The sequence below is a fragment of the Anolis carolinensis genome, chromosome 4 (assembly GCF_035594765.1).
Source record: "Anolis carolinensis isolate JA03-04 chromosome 4, rAnoCar3.1.pri, whole genome shotgun sequence".
NCBI lineage: Eukaryota > Metazoa > Chordata > Lepidosauria > Squamata > Dactyloidae > Anolis > Anolis carolinensis.
Window position 1 is genome coordinate 116933151 of NC_085844.1, and position 20593 is coordinate 116953743.

Genomic DNA, 20593 nt, shown 5'->3' on the forward strand with positions numbered 1-20593 from the left:
TGTGCTTTGTAAAAGATCAGTTCCAGCATTTTGAATTTGGACTTAAAATATGTGCACAGAAAAAGCCAAGTTTGAAGACATCTTTAGAAGCTCCCTTCCAAAAATGAACCCTGGAAAGATGTTGAATACTGTGCCCTGGATCAATTTTAGCATATGGAGACTAATTACAACCTTATAAAAGCATGTACTAGCGAGATCAATTGAGACTAACAGGCCAGAGAACATCAGATAACTTCCACTAATCTAAACAGAACTCTGTCCTCATAAGTGGTTTGATGATCGTAGCACAGCTTGTCAAATGGCCTGGATGACAGTATATGGGAGAGTTGGCTCCACTCATCATGTTATGTTTTCATTCCATTCCATTGCTGAATTAATTTCCCCAAACTCGCTTACGGTTTCAAACACCATAGCCAGGCTGTAACAGTAACAATAGCAAGCCCAGAATATCTGTCTTGTTTGAGTGGTGAGAGTTGCAAGACTGGGTGGCAAACATCAGTTAACAACCAAAGGGAGGTATTGCTGTCACTCCTGGAAAATATCAAATGCTTGCATCTAATATCTAATCCATCATAAAAGCAAAATAAAAATGACCCAGTTAGAAAAATCTATTTCAAATGATCTTGCTCCATTGTAAGTATGTAGAAAGACAACATAATTTTCAGTTTTGGTCAGCTTCCATACAAGGGTCCTTTAAAGGTCAAATCAGACATGTACGCACATCATTTGATTCATATCAAAATTTCTCTCCTTTCCTTTTTTAGGTAGGTTTTTTATTTACATGAAATATCTATTTCACAGAACCACATTTAACATAGAATACAGACATTTTACTAAACATATACACATATACGTTTAACTGACTAACCTGACTACTGTTACATTGAGTTAAGTTATCTGAAAGAAAAAAGGGCTAAAAGATTACTTGTATCATAAATTCCTCAATACTGAGTGACTGATGTCAGGTTGCACGTACAGATTTCAAATAAAAAGCATTGTGGTTGCAGTGATATGACACCACAGTACCTGTAGCAGTTTTGATTATGCATGCTTCATTCGTATACACATAATGCCTACTGATGTTCTGGATCTTTTACTTTCCCTGGTGATACCTGTGGTGAGAAGTATTTTTATAGTTTCAGCTGGTTTGCAAACTTTGACCTTTACTAAAAAAAAAAAAAACAGTCAAGGCATCAGTCATGCCTTGCTATCTGTCCTATCTACACAACATTGGTCTTCGTTCACAACTCAATTCAATTCTCGCCTTAACTGTACCTATGTTTTCTCCTTTGATTTCCTTGAACACAGTTTTTTTAAATGGAACAATCTATATACGCATGATTAATCTCCCATCTTCTTTATTAAACCCTTTTTGCCTTTTTCCCCGCATTGACAGTTTCAACCTCTAGCTCCCTTGTGGACTCTACCTTTTTCTATGTCTACTGCTGCTCCCCGGTATATTGAAGAAACCATCATTTAATCATCCTTAAGAACTACATTTTGTTTACACTCGACCTTTTATGATGTCACAATTTTGACTATTTATTCAATTTCAATCATTTATGTTATTGCGAGTCAACTAAACCTGACTGACTCAAATTTTCTCTTACTATTTTTCTGTTTTTATCATATTTCTCAAATTTAGTCTTCAACATCATTGTTTATTAGTTCTGCTTTGGTTTTTGACGATCATATTCTTCCTTTTTTCATTTCCCCCTCTATTTTCAATGGCAAATTCATTTTCTAGTTTGGAATTTACAGTAGAGTTCTTTAAGGCATGCCTCTATTCCTCCTGGTCTTATGATCTGAACGTTTAATATCTGTGATACTTTACTATCTTAAACAACTTATTTAAAATAAATTAATTGGTCTCTCCTTTGTTTCTGTTTATTTCCATTCTTTTGCTCTAAGTAAGACTTCTTTACTTCCTTCTCCTTAAATAAAGGACCATGACATTTTTCTTGTCTCGCATGCTTTTTCTTCTTCTATAAAAGGCTTTGTAAAACCAAATACATTCAAAAGTTGACTACTGCAAAAATATATATTTCTGAAAAAGCTATTATTCTATCTTTTCTGATTGTTTTACTTTTTTGGTTTGTGCTTCTGTAGATTTTTCTTTACATAAATGTTTATTTATTTTTTAATTAGTTTATGCTTCCTCTTTGTTGCATTCTCTAAGCTGGCTCCCATTTTGGTCATCTGATCCAGTTGATGTTATTATTCATTTCTTGTCATAGGAACTAAGAGGTGATAACGGTCTCACAGAATGGAACACCTCAGGCCTTCCATTATTCCTGATATCAGTGGGAGAGCAATGCGATCTGGACATCAGAACAAGCCTGAGCTTTAAAAGACCTGTTCAGACCAATCTGAATTCACTCCAAATTGCAATGTTTTCAGTGAGTCTATTCCAAATGAGGTTCTAAGCAGCTTATCTATCTGTAAAACTGACCCATAAGAATATCAACAAGCAGCCCAGGCATCTTTTTCAGCATGTCATCACAGTTGAAACTTGAAAACTGGGTGGCAGAAAATTCACTTTATGTAAGTTCTTGCAAAGAAATGGTAGGAAGTATCAGCTTGCTTATGGGGATTTTATTAAATGAGCAGAGAATTACAAGTTTCCTTGCTTTAATTTTTAAAAATGTAAATGTGTCAATATAGTTTTTAAACATTTAAACAGTCATAAGGTAGTGCTTTTTATATACAAGGCCCTGTAAAATCTATTTAAAACCCAAATGAGGAAAATCTACTGAATGCCATCTATGAAAAGTAACATGATTTTGATTCTAGAGCATTTTATAGGTTAAGAAGAGGCATTTTATATAAATAAAGACTGAATGGCAACCACCATAAACAAACCAAGTTACCATATACATTCCCTCTTGTCTGTATCAGCTAGACAAACATCTAGGAGCAAACATTTGTACCAGCTGTATTTTGTTACTCATGCATGCAGGAGACCAACAGAAAGGATGCTAGAGTAGACTAAACAGCATGAACCCATAAGTGTTAACACTGACTTTCTCCAATGGTAGGACGGAGGACCAGGATCCTCTCTGGAAATAATCCAAAGGCAGGTTATGGTAGAAATATGTAATAGCCTAAAAATATTATTGATGTGGCAAGACATCACTTAAGCAATTTATCTAATGACAGAGCGGGAGACAAAAGAAAAACAACAGATATATACAGCCAACAAACACAAGTTTCTATTGCAGTTTTTTGCCATTCATTTCAGTGAATGAGGATATAATTACATTTTTTACAAATCAATGGAATTTTTAAGCATTTTGTGTCAGCCAAAGAAAGTCCTACTAGGGTAACATCATTTCTATAGATTCTGATACTGAAAAATCACTATGTTAAACTTTAACCTGCAGCCATGAAGCCAAAGCACTTAAGAACAATGGTCCCTTTTGATTTTATACAAAAACCTTACAATGGACTAAAATAGTCATTATCATCACAAAAATTATTCATATATTCCATTAGGTGGCAGTGTGTGATCAGCAAGGTAGACCTCAAAAATAGATATGAGTTTACTAGTAAGAGGACACATGCACATATGTTACTGGAAATATCTTTGCATTCATTTTCAATAAATTCCCAGTAGTGGACAAAAAGCACACACAGCTGATGCCTAACCAGATGGAGCACATTTTAGACTAATCATTATCGTATCATATATTTGATGCCAAAAAAGGTGAGCAAAAATAGAACAATTTTATCAATAAAGACAAAAACTCACAACACCTTAAAAGCCCGAAAGACATACAACAACCTTAAAAGTTCTCTGATTCTTATAGGAAAGAGATTGATTCAGTAAGTGTGAAATTCAAGCAAATCTCTTCCTCTGAAGGAAGCACGAGGCTTAGTGTAGGGAAGAGAACAAGAACCATTATTGGTCAAGTGAATTTATCTTAGGTTCAGGTCCAATCCGGAGTGATTTTGTCCTTCTCCAGAAGACTAACACCCCCCTGAATTGATCTTAAAAATCGTCTCTTTAAAAATCTGTCTGCATAAAAAGGTTTTAGCCTGCTGCCGGAAGGACAGCAGGGAGGGGGGGCATTCTGGCTTCCAGAGTCCAGGGGCACCCACCAAGAAGAACCTGTCTATTTTTGAGAGCTAAGCAGGGTTACCCCCAGTTGGTACTTGGATGGGAGACCACCAATGAATATCAGGTGCTGTAGGCAATTTCAGAGGAAATAATTGACAAACCCACCAGTGGGTATTCTGCACCCACAAAAATCCTATGAAATACATGAGGTTACCATCTGTTGATTGGTGACACAGACAATCCTTAAGACTACTTACCTTTGTACGAGAGCTATCTCTGTAACTATGATATATAGGATTTGTGTTAATGAAGATTTTCACAATGAACTATTATATATAAAACTATGGATAACTCTCCAAACTAAAGGAAAATAATGTTATAATTCAGGCTATTAGAAATGGTCAATTAAAAAAGCTGGCAATCCTAACCCTAACCATTGTCCTTGAGAACACCACTTATAAGTGATATAAATCCAACATGCAAACATCATTTGTCCTTAGTGCTGAACATTGCTTCTCTCTTTCACTACATATTTTAGGAAGGGAAGGGAAAATCACCACATTAAAATACTATTTAACTAAGGGGGGGGGGGGCTATCCTATGAGAGGGTACCACAAAACAGAACAGCATATTTCAATTTTCTTCTCATCTCTATTATTATTTTAAATTTAGGGAATGAATCTAATAATAGCTTAAGTACATGGGAGGGAGGTGAAACTATTCTATGAGGTCCAAGCAGTATAAAAGCACCTTAGTTATATGCAAGAAAAAATGAAAGCAACCTCCATTTCCATGTCAGGTATTTAACATACTATGTAGTTCAGGGGTGAGTAACTGCTGAGGAGCCAGGGGTTATTTCTCCCTTATCTCCAGTCCTATTAGTATATTATCAAGCCTTGAGCCACGCCCTCACCCCCGAAAGATTCAGAGTTTACCAAGAGACTTAAACCAAATAATATTTCTTTTTTATTACAACTATTTTCTGAAGATCTGGAGTTGCGAAATGCTAAAGCACTACAGGCTCTGGAATGGACCTAGCAGCAACTGTACCCTAAAAACTCTATCAAATTTAATCCTTTAATAAAATGTATCTATTTGATGATTTCTATATAGTTTGTATCATTTCTATACTGTGTGTCAATTCCTTATATGAAATGTATAAACTGTTTATCAAAATGTAACTTGAAGGCAGCAACCTCTTTGTGTCCCGTTTGCACAATCTCTTGGGAAAGGGGACCTTGGCCAAGACCCTTCCAGCTATTTTCCAAGCCAAATAACTATCAGAACCATTGTGTGTATGTAGATAGATGCTCCTCTTTATCAACAAAATAAGCTCAGGATGTTTGTCCATTTAACCTGAGGCTGAGAGTCTGCCACTTTCGCGGAAAAGGGGACTTAGTAGATGTGCATTTCATTAACCTTATATGCCGGCAGTCAAGTCTTGATAGTTTAAATCCAACACCTTTGTCTTTTGGGCTTCATACTTTTGTGTCACATGGAACCAGACACTTGAATTAATCAGATGCTCATCTACATATCCACACCATTGTGTCCTCATGGGCAGGGCCCTCCCAGGGGGCAACTGCAGCAGATTGACTCCTTGCATAGACCAATCCCTGGCTGTCATTTTTCCTGTCATGGGAACCCACCTGTAGGCTGTGATGTCAAGGGAACCCACAGCCAATTTCGGCTCAGATACCGACCGGCCTCATTTTCAGCCAATCAGGGCAGGGAGCAGGATATCTAAATAGCTGTCAGAACTGTGTAAGATGTCCTGCATTTCTCTGTATTTTTATGCTTGTATCTTTTAGTGCAGATTGCTTGTACTTGCATTCTTTTTGGGAAAATTGTATTGAACCTCTGTGGCTTGTCTTCAACCTGGTGAGTTTGTTTCTCTGTGTCCTGGAAAATCTAGTTTAGCGTATGCTTATCAGGCACAGACCCTTTAAGCATGGTCCTAGCTGAAATCACTGTAAGTGGGTTACACTAACATGTTTCAGAATGTTTGTACTGAAAATATATTTACCCACTGTTTTTTTTCTTTAGGAGGGTTTTTTTAAAATTTAGTAGGGGTTTAGGGGGTGGATGGGGAAGTAAACTGTCACATTTTCAAAAGGCTTTGGTGACTTTTGGACTGTTAAGAGGCAAAAAAGGTCTGGAAAATGGCTTAAATGATTTTTTTTAAATCTGGAGACCTTCATTTGCCAGATTTACTGGTTTCAAAGGTGATATGCAGCTCACAGGCCTCACTTTAACCAGCTTAGTGTAGTTGAATTATTACCCCACAATCACATCAGGCATAATGTAAAAGAGATGACATTCAGCTGGAAACCTGCACCCAGTTCCATGCCTACTGATAAATCTGTCCTCAGATACATTCTGGATGAAGCACAGAAGTAACACATACATTTCTATTTACTCTGATACCAAGCTTAAAAACAAGGACATATCTATACTCATTTATTTTCAAAACTATTTTTATATAAAGTATAACATTTGTAGAGGGAAAATAATTGGGTTTGTGGTTAAGGAAAAATATCTAATATCTGTTAAAATAGAAATAAATGTTAAAAGGATGATATATTTCTTACTCTATAACTACTGCTGTAGATTCCACTCTAAACACACCTAAATAAAACTGAAATCAGAGAGTGTTCTGGACAGCCAAATTTATGTAATTTACTATCTTGTTCTTTTATTTCCTACAGCCATTAACAACTTCTATACTATATGAGGTTTTAATTGATCATCTGAGCAATAAAATAAAAATAGAAAGTTAAAATACAATAAATCAAGTAAACTAAGAAGCTAAGTACTATATACAAAAGCAAGCGCATCAGGCAAAATTGCATATTTACATAATGGGATAGCTAAGGCTGACCTCAGCATGCTTCTTGGAACATTGCTGTTATGTGCGAGCTGTTTCCAATTTATGGCCACCCTAAGCTGATCCTATCACAGGCTTTTCTGAGGCTGAGAGTTGCCTAGGGTCATCCAATGGGTTTTCATGACCAAGTAGCTATTTAAATCCTGTTCTTCACTAGGCTACACTGGTCCTTGGATGTTAAATGTTTAATAACCTCTGACTCTATTTCACATTCAGTCCACATCATTTTATGACACTGAGGTCCAGTTCAGATGTAATGATCCTGAACACAGTGAATGGGACATGGCCAGGCACACCTTCTTTGACCCTCTGTTTGTATGTCCAATATGAAAGATCATGGCTTCTTCAAACCAGTTTCTCATTACAATCAAATTGAGAATTTGGTTTAATATCTATCTAAGAAAATATATATCTAACAAAAGCACCAAATTCTATTTCACGATATATAGTGTTCTCTCGCTACTTCGCAGTTTGCATTTCGCACCCACACTGTTTTGTGGGTTTTCAATAAATATTAATATACACCATTTATCATGGTATTTCGCTGTTTCACGGGTTTTTGCAGTGTGCAAAGGGTTTTGGAAATGGGGGAAAGAGAGAAATAAAGGGAGAGCGGGGGAGGGCAGGGAAAGGTTGGAAATAAAAAAGGATTATTTAGCTTCCATTCTTCTTCTCTGCTGGTGTACTCTATATTGTAATTGGTAAAATAAAGTACAGACTGCATTGTAGTAAGTGGCCTGTGGTTTGCCCTCCTCCACACATAGAATAAATATAGTATCCCTACTTCATGGATTTTCACTTATTGCAGGTGGTCCTGGAATGTAGCCCCCGTGATAAGTGAGGGAACACTGTACTCCATGGCTTATGAATCCAAGATTATTACATGCAAACTGGACTGGAGTCAGCCAATCCTAGTTTTAAACAAGTGTATTGAAATATGATTGTGTCACCTTCACACCACTATTTTAAAGTGCATACCTAATAGTTTAGTGTGTATATCCCTCATAATCAATCAGAGAAATACAGGCTGAGCATTCCGAATACAAATTCCAAAACACTAAAAAAATTGAAGCTTCTTGCCACCAACTGCCCATTTCTGCCTCTAAAGTGGCCATTCATAAGGTAGAGGCAAGCAGCTGGCTGCTCCTAAGAGATCTCCTGTACAGTGCTGTATATATATATTGTGTGTGTGTGTGTGTGTGTGTGTGTGTGTCAGAGAGAGGGAGGGAGGGAGAGTGCATCAGGTCCCTCAATCTCTCAGATCTCCAGCCTTTATCCAGCCATGCATTTCATACACAAATAAGTAGCAAATGAATGAGATACAAGGCTGGAGATAAATGTGAGGATCTGTAAAAACATGAAGACTGTGGATCTGCATCGAGCACTATGCTTGACCATGTCACAGATATTCCAAAATTCCAAACAATAACAACAACTACAACTACAACTAAACCCTGACACCCAAAAGACTTCTGGTCCCTAGCATTTCAGATAAGAGGTACCCAATCTGTATCATCATTCTTTCCATTCATCTCCTAGGTAACCAAAGGAGAGCAACATATCCAGTTAGAGCAGAGTTGGGAATGAAACACCAACGTATCACAACCAAGTCAAATTCTCTTTCCATTGTACCACACTTGTTTTCTGCAAACTTCACTCTGAAGGTTTCTGGAATTGATACTAGGAAAGCTGCTAAGAATGCGGATCTTGGTACTCACTTGTCTATCTCAATACCAAGAGGATTAGCTGGGCGAAGAGACAAAGGGGGCATCCCTTTGTTCCTATCAGTGCGCATGTCATAATAGTTCATTTCATCAACCCAGACAGCAGACTGATCCAAGATACCTAAAGAAAACAAAACACATATCCTTATAACAATAAGCCCCGTCCAGTCTCATGAGGTTCTGTCTTGCTACAGTAAGTAAAAGAAACTCTACAAGTATGAAATAGATGCCCAGAAAATTATTTGAGAAAAGCAGGACAAACACAAGCCTATTTTGCTTCTAGCCTAGAAATTGAGCCCTAATAATAACTGCATAGCTATCAGAGGTTTTTATTTGGACTAAATACCTTTCCCTCACATTATATTATTTCTGCTATCCTGAGTCTATATTACAAATGTAGAACTTTCATTACCAAAAATATGCATTTAATTTCTCATTTGCATTTCACCCTGAATAAATGTGTAGAGTACCATGAAAGACTTAAGAGACATTTATACGATCAAGTGATAGAAAACTTGATATTTTCAAAATGTGGTTATTTGGACCTCAGTGATATGTCTGCTAACTTAGCAATACACAGAAACCAATGGTATAAGAAAAGTATGAGTATAGTTCAATTTAAAATCAGTAGCTTAGACATTTTGAATTTAAGATTTTGAGGGGCGGGGTGAAGAGCCATAAAACAATAACAGAATACGTATTCTGCATGATCTCAGGTTCAGTCCCAACATTTCTATTGAAGAGGGCTGCAAGAACCAGACTTGGAAAAGACCAATCCCTGAGACAAACTGGAATGTAACAAAAAGTCAAAGTAGACAATAGAGGGCTAAATAAAGCAATGATCTATACCTGTATAAAAATCGCTTCCTGAACCCAACTCCTTTGTTAATAAGACATTTGAAATATTATTTTTTTAAAATAAATAACCAGTGTGCATGTTTTGTATTTAAATTGAAGCAAACTCACCTATTTTTTCAGGTTTCAGAAGTTTAAAAGCAACAGTTGAAGTTCCTTTGCCTCCTGACCTTGTAGTGACAATAATGTCACCTTTGTCATTTTTAGCTTGCCCTACTCGACATACAATTTTGCTGGCAGACATCCATTCAGCAGTCAGAATGCAATTGTGCCCACAGATGGTCAAACCTGAATGATCACAAAGTAAAACAGAGAAACAGAAATTGCTTGATTATAAATATTCTTTATTTCATTACCACATCACTCCCGTGTTTCAGGTCCACAAATATGACCTGAATGTTATTTCAAAGACTCGCTTTAAAAGCCTATTCAAAATAATTTAAAGTGGTAGTCTAAATATTTAAACATTAATAACTAATATCAAATTACGCTGACTTAACCACAACATGAAAGTAAGGTTACATGTACCAAATTGAAGTTCAAGGGAAACTAGGTCCATGTTACTGCAGTGATTCTACACAGCAAAAAAACAAAAACAAAAAAAACCCTAAGAGTGGATCTAAATTGTAGAATTAATGCAATTTGACATCACTTTAACTGTCATGGCTGAATGCTATGGAATCATTAAGAGTATTAGTTTTAAAAGGTCTTTAGCTTTCTCTGTCAAAGAGTGCTGGTGCCTCACCAAATTACAACTCTCAGGATTCTATAGCATGGAGCCATGGCAGTTCAAATGATGCCAAACTGCATGAATTCTACAGTGCAGAGCCATCCTCAGCCAGACATCTTTTGGAGACTACAGAAAACATGAAGGATGGGTTCATCGTCTCCAGATAGAGAACTTTCAGTTCTTTTTATTAAAGTGGAAAATCAGGAAAAATGGCTATTTCTTTAAATTATCATTTTCCTGTTTTATCAGCTTGGCTTTATGAGTGGGACCACAGAACTTTGTTCTCATCTTTCTGTACTGTCTGTGTTGAGTCCTTATATGCAACAACAAGCTGCACGAAACTGCACAGAAGAGCCTTCACATCTGTGGAATTGACATGGAGGCTTCTGAGGACCTCAAAGGACAGCAAGTCCAAAAGCAGGTACTGTATATAAATTTCAAAAGTCTGAAAAACCCTGGCATTTTAGTAAACCCACTGTAAATGATATCCCTCATTTTATATTGGAATAATCCATTTGTAAAAGGTACTCCTTAAAAATCAGATATGCACGAAGTATCTCATCAAAGCCACATTATGAAAGTCCACTGGATAAAAGAAGGCACCTTTCCTCTGATGCATCTTCAAAGAAGTGTGTCACTTCAAGTATTTATTGGCTATTTGGGCTAAAAGCTGTAAGCTGTGAAGGAAAATTCTTGGTGACTATTACATTTCAAGCCTTACCCAGACTCAGATTTATCACAGAAAAGCATGAATACAGTTAAATTCAAACGGCTCTTAGTATTATCTCTTACAAAATTAATTCATTGTTTCTCACGTCTGACAAGCCTAAATATTCATTGTGCTAGCATTTAGATGGTAGAATTATTTATTATCTAAATATTGTCCTAGCCTCCATAAGTACTGTGTGATTGCTTGAACTTCATGAAGGGAAAAAAGCTTTACATAGCTTTACATTATCTATGAAATATTTTCATAGTACAACAGAATTATCGAAAACATTTCTGAGTAATCTCTGCTGGATACATACTGCCCTCACCACAATTTAAAACAGCTTTCTGGACTTACCTATCAGATCTGTTGGGCCCATTCCCAAGTTTTCTCCACGAATTGTGACCTTTGTCCATGAAATGCCTTCATTGGGAGAAATGCCTGTCACAAGTGGGGGCTTGCGTGTGTGAGCCATAATTGTTTCTTCTTTTATGAAAGATCCAGATATTCTGCAACCTGAATTAGTAAAACCATATGGCATGTTAAAGACTTGCACAGCAGCAATTAAGAAGGGGGTGGGGGTAGGAAAAGTTTCCTTGTAAATGCCTCTGAAATAATGCTATTTAGCATTGATACAATAATTTGGTAAAGGGCAGGAATATCTTAAAATGTGAAATCTTTGATCTTTTAAATTTAGATCTATATTTGATGTGTAATGGCAACTATGTGAGAGCCTTTGCAGTATATAGGATCGCCACACAGCTAATACCATCTCTCTGAACTACGGTACCAATTCTAAGTAGTTTGCCCACATATAATGTCTTGATTTTTGTGGCACCATTGTTATATTTTTCAAGCCAAAAGCTTTGTCTGACATGCTAATCAATAAAATTCTATTTATTCTAGTATCATCAAGGGACCTACGTTGAGGTCAGCACTACTGTCAGGGATCATTTCTATGTGTGGTTGTGATAATTTGATTGTAATGAAAGAGGATAGGAAGGTAATCAACTAATTTGAAATGAGGTGCTGAAGAAGAAGTCTACAGATATCAAAGACAAAACACACACACACCCTCCAAAAGACAAATAGAGTTAGCCCTCCACAGTTGCCAGTTTAACTTTTACATATTTGATTATGCACAGATATGATTAAAATATTATTTCTTGGAATTGCTAGGTCTTCCAGGGTAATTATATGGTCAGCATCCAGAAGACATTGACCATGATGGAGTCATGAAGGAGGAACTGGATATACCTGTTTTCTCAGGTAAAAAACTAGCAATATTTTTATTCTGAGTTTTTACTTTCACAGCTGTTTACCACAGTGTGTGTGGGATATAAATGTAAATGAGTCTTAAAGCAAAGGAAGACTGAACTCTCCTTAGAAGACAAGATGACTAAATGGAGACTGTCCTATTCTGGCCATATCATGAGAAGAGATAGCTCACTAGAAAATACAATAACACTAGGTAACACAATTTTTGTTCCTAGGTTATAAATTAGCAGCCCCGAGTCCCATCAGGGAGAGGGGGCAGGGTATAAATAAAGCATATTATTATTATTATTATTATTATTATTTGTAATTTCCTAATTGGTTCTATCTATCATAAAAACATGGAAAAAGTTTTATTAAATTGCAAAATTTTTGTTTGGGTGAGACATCTTAGAATCATAGAATCATAGAATAGTAGAGTTGGAAGAGACCTCATGGGCCATCCAGTCCAAACCCCCGCTAAGAAGCAGGAAATCGCATTCAAAGCACCCCCGACATATGGCCATCCAGCCTCTGCTTAAAAGCCTCCAAAGAAGGAGCCTCCACCACAGTCCGGGGCAGAGAGTTCCACTGCCGAACAGCACATTTTGCTATAGTTTGTCAATGAATACCTCGAGTCTCAACCAATTCAACATAGTTTGTGACAGCCACAAAAACAAAGTTTCTGGAGTATAACATCGACTTTCAAAGTAAGTACTGTACCACACAATTAAACAGAAAACAACACTTTCAAACAAGAAATAGATTTTCTTTTTAAAAAAATTGTTCCATAGTGTAATGCTGAGCAAAGTAGAAGAAAGTAACAAAGAGGAAGGCCAGATGGATAGATTCAGTGAGGGATGCCATGGCCCTGAGTTTGCAAGGGATGTGGATGGTGGGGTGTCTCAAAGATAATGGGATTGCTACAAGTCAAAACCTACTTGACTGCAGTTCATTATGGATGAGTCTACACTGCCATATAATGTAGTTTGAATCTGCATTATATGGTCAGTGTAGGTCCATATAATGCAGTTGAGGTATTACAGAATCAGTCTAAACAAGGAGTGCTCAAATTAAGGCCTGTGGGCCAAATCCAGCCCACCATTTCCCCAGCTCCTGCCATAAGACTTACCACTACTTCCACAGCCATTCGTGCCCTGCCGCTACTTCCACCCACTTCTTGCTCCTTAACTCCCCTTTCCTCTCTCTATTTTCCCCTAAAATGGAGGGATCCTCTCCACCTCCTTCTTGCTCCTTAACTCTCCATTCCTTTCCTTTCCTCAATCTCTCGCTCCAAAATAGAGGGAAGGAGAAAAGGAAGGAAGGAAGGAAGGAAGGAAGGAAGGAAGGAAGGAAGGAAGGAAGGAAGGAAGGAAGGAAAGAAAGGAAACAGAGAGGGAAGGATTTCGGAAAGCATGGTGTAGTTGCTTGAACCTCGGACTGTGGCTCTGAACCCACTGTGTGGCTTTAGGCTAGTCCCGCGCTTTCAGCCTCAAATCCCCTTTGAATAAATCTTGATAAGAAAACTCTGTGAGAGGGTTTTTTTAAGCCTGAAACAACAACCATAAACTATAGCCTGGCCACCCAACAGTTTGAGGGACCGTGAACTGGCCCTCTGTCTAAAACGGTTCACCGACAATATAATGCAGATTAAATAGCAACTGTCTTTGCTTTGTTATCAGCTGTGTGGGAAAGAGGCCTTGGGACAACAAGGTAACACTGGATTGCTGTGAGTTTTCTGGGTTGTATGAGCACGATCCAGAAGCAGTCTTTCCTGACGTTTCACCTACATCTATGGCAGGCATCCTCAGAGGTTGTGAGATCTGTTGGAAAACTACTCAAGTGGGATTTATATCGCTGTGGAATGTCCACAGCGGGAGAACATACTCCTGTCTGTTTGAGACAGATGTGAATGTTTCAATTGGCCAGATTGATTAGCACTGAATAGCCTTGCAGCTTCAAAGTCTGGCTGCTTCCTGCCTGGGGGATCCTTTGTTGAGAGGTGTTAACTGGTCCTGATTGATTCATGCCTGGAATTTCTCAGTTTTCTGAGTGGTGTTTTTTATTTACTGTCCTGATTTTAAAATTGTTTAATACTGGTAGCCAGGTTTTGTTAATATTCATGGTTTTCTTTCTCCCACCCTGGACATTCCACAGATATATAAGCTCCACTTGACAAGTTTTCCAACATACCCCACAATGTCTGAGGATGCCTGCCACAGATGCGGGCAAAACGTCAGGAGAGAATGCTTCTGGGACATGACCATACAGCCCAGAAAACTCAACAGCAACCCAGTGATTCTGGCCATGAATGCCTTCGACAACAAGACAGTAAACAGCACAAGGCCTGCCGCACTGTCCTTCTCCTCAGGGCCAAGTGAATGGAAACAACAGGCCTGTCATTTGACATGGCAACACAGGAAACCAGGTGTGCATCTACTCTGTAGAATGAATGCAGTTTGACACTGCTTTCATTGCAGCGGCTCAATGCCATGGAAATATTAGAGGTCCCAACACTCTTTGGCAGACTTTGTGGAACTACACCTCCCATGATCCAACAGCACTGAGCCACTGTAGTTAAAGTGGTGGCCATTCACCAGAAGCAAACCTACAGGATGTAAAGGGCGGAGTGCATGGCTGAGAAACTGGGCTGTTGACAGGTTGAACACCATGCCAGGCAGCCTCCATTAATGACAACTTGTTGGGGTTCCTCATCTCCAGGGCAGCAGTAGCCAGGGCTGACAGACAGCCAGGTGGTATAGTAGGTAAGTAAGGGAGCAGTATATAGACTGTGAAAAGGTGCGAGGCCTACCACTCGCTTCCTTATTGAGGAAGGTGAGAATTGCCCCCCCCCCCCTTTCTCTCTCTCTCTCTCTGTGTTGACTGGCAAGAGCGCGAGGCCACAGCCCCCTCGCGCGCAGGCAAGCCCCGCCCCTCCCCCGCGGCCTCGCGCGCCAACCCAATGGTCCTACCTAGCGCCGGGCGCGCGACTGGTGGGAGAAGCCCTGGGCCGAGGGAATCCCAAGGGAAGGGCGGGGCGGAGGCCAAGCCACACGTGACGAAATCGGCCGAAGGAAAAAGGAGGAGGGTTTGTCCGTGCTCTCTCAATCTGATTGGCTAAGCTCGATGTCATTCGGGCAGCACCAGCCAGTGAGAGGAAAAGGTTCCTCCCTTCAAGGAAGAGTGAGAAGTCAAGCTCCGGTGGCCAGGGTAAACGCCAACTCAATCCTGGTTGGCTGAGCCCGTGCTGTCATTCAGGAAGGCAAAGCCAATCAGAGGAGAAGGTTCCTCTCTTGAAGGAAGAGTGAGGGAGCCTGAAGTTATAAAAGGACAGACCCTTCAGGTTGTTGTGTCTGTAACGCTGCTCAAAAGATAGAAGATCACTATAGGGAAGGGTTGCTCTTTACCTTATTTACTTAGTGAATAACTTAGCGGGAGTTGTAGTTTTACAAGCGTCCTTGGCTGGCAAATAGACTGTATGTTCCAGAAGTATTCTCCCCTGAGGTTTTGCCCACATCTATATCTAGATTTATTTTATTATAGTTCAAGATGGAAATAGTGTATCTCCGGCCCCATGGATGATTTTGTGGCCCTCCGTACCCCCTAACCCACTTCTTGTGGCAAGAGTTTTCAAGGCCTCCATGTAGTATTTTATATTTTTGAGAGTCAGAAGTGGAATTACAACTACAGTAGAGTCACTTATCCAAGCTAAACAGGCCGGCAGAAGCTTGGATAAGCGAATATCTTGGATAATAAGGAGGGATTAAGGAAAAGCCTATTAAACATCAAATTAGGTTATGATTTTACAAATTAAGCACCAAAACTTCATGTTATACAACAAATTTGACAGAAAAAGTAGTTTGATACGCAGTAATGTTATGTTGTAATTACTGTATTTATGAATTTAGCACCAAAATATCACGATATATTGAAAACATTGACGACAAAAATGGCTTGGATAAGCGAGGCTTGGATAAGTGAGACTACTGTACTGTGCTTTTGGTTTAATTTTACAGTAATCCACATGACTTCTGGAAGGTCCTAGGTCTGAAATAATTCTCATCCCTGCTATAGACAGTGGTTGAATCAAATGCTATTCCCAGCTAGAATACATTCACTTACCAGTTTCACATCAAGTCTATAGATTTAAATAGAGTTTGATACCACTTTAGTCATCATGGCTCAATGCTATGAAATCCTGGGAGTTGCAGCATTTTCTGCCAAGGAGTGCTGGTGCCTCAACAAACTACAACTCCCATGATTCTATAGCATTGATGATGACAGTTAAAAGTGGTGTCAAAATACATTGATTTTATAGTGTGAGATGTACTAAACTATTGTAATTGGATTTAAGCCTGTAGGTGGATTTACACTGGCTGTCAAATCTGGAGCCAATCTGGGGTAGAGACTGTGGCACTGCATTGACATCCATATAGTCCCACAAGGGTGATATCACTTGTGTCTTTTCTAGGCAGTGAATCAGTGCACATTGGATCTGATCCTGTTATCCCGGATCCATGGGATACTCCTGAGTATCTTTCAACATTCCCCAAATGTGGAAAGCCAGTTTAAGGCCAAAAAATTGCTATACTGAAAGTAGGTGAGTGTCCTGGAAACAGCCAGAAGTGAAATCGAGGTGAGTCTTGAGTTTTCTTGCCCATGTAGACTTGTCCAAAGTCTCACATTGCCATTTCCCCATTAGATTTGTTCAGCACGACTGCTCCCCTACTCTCAGTGGGAGACTCATTGTACACTATTGATATAGCATCATTTGAAGGGATGAAATTGAACCAAAGTCAAACTGATGCTGTTATCAGATGATATAGTGGTCTTTTCTGAGGATAAAAAAATGGACCCAGTGCACAAACATTTGCTGAGCAAAAAAAGTTAATTTTGGGTTTGATATGTCAGAAAGGAATGCACACAAATTACACCACAAGGGATATCTGTAATCTATATATATAAAAGGGTAATGAAAATTCGGCCTAGGACAAAACAACAAAACTACACATCCCAGAAACACTAAACTTGGCAACACAACCCCTCATCCATGCCTCTACGTTCATACAACAAAAAGAAAAGAAAAATAAAGTCCTAATTAGAGGGAGAGGAATAATTGTTTTTATCCAATTGCTGCCAGTTAGAAGGCTAAGCTCTGCCCACTTGGTCTCCTAGCAACCTACTCAGCCCAACAGATGGCCACCTAGCCTCTCAATAGTAATAGTAATAATAATAATAATAATAATAATAATAATAATAATAATAATAATAAAAATAAAAATAATAAATAATTAATACAATCCTAAGGTTAGCAGATAGCCCTAAGGATCATCCAGTTCAACTTCCTTGGTTCACAATCCAACCACTCCTCACAGATGGCCATCCAATATCTGCACAATAATAATACACATCGAATCATAGCATCAGACAGTTAGGAGACACCTCTAAAGGCCATCCAGTCCAACCCAATTCTGCCATGCAGGACACAATCCAAGCACTCCCAACAGATGGCCACCCAGCCTCTCAATACTACTACTACTAATAATAATAACAACAACATCATCATGCAATCCAAAGGTTTGGAATGACCCCTAAGGATCATCCAGATCAACTTCCTTCTACCATGCAGGAGGACACAATCCAAGCACTCCTGACAGATGGCCATCCAGCCTCAATAAGTTCTCACCAACACCACCAGACAACGCCACAGCAACTCGTGGCTGGGCACAGCTAGTAGATTATAGATAAATATGGAGGATAATTAATAGTCCCAAAGTTAAATTAAAGATTCAGACTAGGTGATTGCTGACGGCCCTTCCACACAGCCCTATAACCCAAAATATCAAGGCAGAAAATCCCACAATATCTGCTTTGAACTGGATTTTCTGAGTCCATACTACCATATATCCCAGTTTAAAGCAGATATTGTGGAATTTTCTGCCTTGATATTCTGAGATATAGGGCTGTGTGGAAGGGCCCTGACAAAAGCACCACTGTGAAAAATAGATATATCGTTATGTATTTTATACATTTTTTTACCAGTTCCCCTTTTGCTTTAGTCTGTAATGCTAAGGCATTCAGGTGATGCCCATGAAATTAAGACTATACTAGACAGTAATATTACAAAATACTGAAGCATGCATTATTGGATTTCAGAACCTGGCACACACTCCCTCTTTCCATTACAGTATGGATACATGTAATAAAAATGCTGAGCCTTCCAAAATCTAATATTTTTATTCAACAATTTCTATGCTTATTACAGAGCACTATAAAAAATCCTCACTGGAATGGAAAGCATGAAGTAAAAACTCAAAAGTATTATAGGTGGGTCTTTTGGTTGGTTTTTTGATTCCTTAAATAAAAAATTGGATCAGTAGCCATTCTCAGCAAAATTGCTAAAAAAATATGATGGGACATTTTACAAAGCTTCAAAGTTAGGCAACAAATGCTTTAAAATGTTGTTTGGAACTCTGCTTTTCATGAAGATAGTCAATCAGTTAATTAAATATTACTTAATTTAGAGATTTTAAGCCATTTTAATAGCACCACAAAATTTAAATGCACCCAAGGACTATGATGTAGCAGGACTGGAGCCCTTCCGCACAGCTAAATAAAATCCCACATTATCTGCGTTGAACTGGAATATATGGCAGTGTGGACTGAGATAATCCAGTTCTATGCAGATATTGTAGGATTTTCTGCCGTGATATTCTGGATTATATGGCTGTGTGGAAGGGCCCTAAGATTCTGGGAGACCAGGATGCAAATCCCTTCTCAGCGATGAATGTAGACAGATCACATTCTCTCAGCCTTAGAGGATGGTAGTGGCAGACCTCCTCTGAATATACCACAGCAAGAAAACCCTAGGAGAGAACCCCATATGTTGAAGGTGCCTGCAGATATATACCAAAAAATATAAATCAAACCAAATGAGTGAATCTTGGTAAATATACATGAGAGAAAGCAAAATATTTCTACAGAGAAGTGTAGTGTGTGGTCCCACTGTTAATCCCAACTAGAACAGACTCATGGAATGAATGGGCTCTGGTAAATCAACATTTATGTAACTCCTATTGATTCAGGTGATCTACTTTAAATTGGGACTAATAACTGGGGTGTTTGTTTTGGGAAAGTACATAATGTTAAAAGGCAATATCTTTGGGCTTGTCTACATGGACTAAAAATATTGTACTCACCTCACAGGTGCACCGATCCTGATACACAATGTCTATAATATTTTATTTGTAGTGTGTGTCTTTGGCCTTTAATCTGTTTTTTTTTATTAAAAAAAAAACTTGCCTTTTATCCCAAGGATTTACAGAAAATTTGATCTTATAGACATGTGGTTGGGCTTCCAAGTGACATTGGTTTACTGTGGTGTTAGTTAGAAGGAGAGGTTAGTGGTGGGTGGAACTGGTTGGTGCAAGATGAGCATTCGCAACTAGATTTTTTAAAAAGTCAATGTGTGTGAATAATCATATATCAGTAGATCAGCAATAACACATCCCTGCTTAACAGAAATTGTGTTCATTTTCATCTAGGACAGGAAAAAATGTAAAAGAATGGAAATATGGACTGTCACCTTACAGTGACATGGGTTTGCTAAAGGGAAATGTGTGGCTGTTTATGCCAATTTCATTATGAAATGAGTGATGTTAATGGAGTCACTGTAGTGCCTGTCCTGGCACAAAGAATATTACAAGTGCTGTCTTCTCTCTCATGTGACCACGTGAGGCTACTGGAACAACTTCATTTCCCCCCAAATTGAGATAGTCTGGGTATTAAGATCTTCAGAGGATGGCCTTCTTTCAAGCAAAACATGGCTTTCTTTGTGACTGCTGTTAGGTTTCGAAATTTCCTGCCCTTCCTTGTTGTCCTTCAATATCAATCACTTCCAAGCTATATGCTCAACACCTACTTCTTAAACTGACAGACTGGCTACAAAAATATGTATACATGAAGAACAGGCAGGGTTCAGAAGTGAATACAGTAGAGTCTCACTTATCCAACACTCGCTTATCCAACGTTCTGGATTATCCAACGCATTTTTGTAGTCAATGTTTTCAATATATTGTGATATTTTGGTGCTAAATTCGTAAATACAGTAATTACTACATAGCATTACTGCGTATTGAACTACTTTTTCTGTCAAATTTGTTGTTAAACATGATGTTGTGGTGCTTCATTTGTAAAATCATAACCTAATTTGGTGTTTAATAGGCTTTTCCTTAATCTCTCCTTATTATCCAACATATTCGCTTATCCAACATTCTGCCGGCCCATTTATGTTGGATAAGTGAGACTCTACTGTATATAGATCAATGCTTCACACTAAATCATATCATAAAGAAATATATTAAAGAAAAGAGCA

The 20593-nt window shown here is 38.4% G+C and overlaps 1 protein-coding gene and 1 long non-coding RNA gene across 2 annotated transcripts in view; one reads left to right on the forward strand and one right to left on the reverse strand.

The window, feature by feature from the left end:
• The window catches only part of exoc2 (exocyst complex component 2), an 89859-nt gene extending 74515 nt beyond the window's left edge, over positions 1–15344 (reverse strand). The window contains exons 1-4 of the mRNA XM_003224392.4: positions 15192–15344; positions 11323–11481; positions 9638–9814; positions 8666–8792 (exon numbers count right to left, since the gene is read on the reverse strand). Of these exons, the coding sequence (XP_003224440.2) occupies positions 8666–8792; positions 9638–9814; positions 11323–11440 (422 nt within the window). The 5' untranslated portion in view covers positions 11441–11481; positions 15192–15344. The remainder of the gene's footprint in view (positions 1–8665; positions 8793–9637; positions 9815–11322; positions 11482–15191) is intronic.
• Positions 14812–20593, forward strand: part of LOC134298219 (uncharacterized) — a 30010-nt gene continuing 24228 nt past the window's right edge. Inside the window, exons 1-2 of the long non-coding RNA XR_010005173.1 lie at positions 14812–14984; positions 16691–16819. This is a non-coding gene — a long non-coding RNA (uncharacterized LOC134298219). The remainder of the gene's footprint in view (positions 14985–16690; positions 16820–20593) is intronic.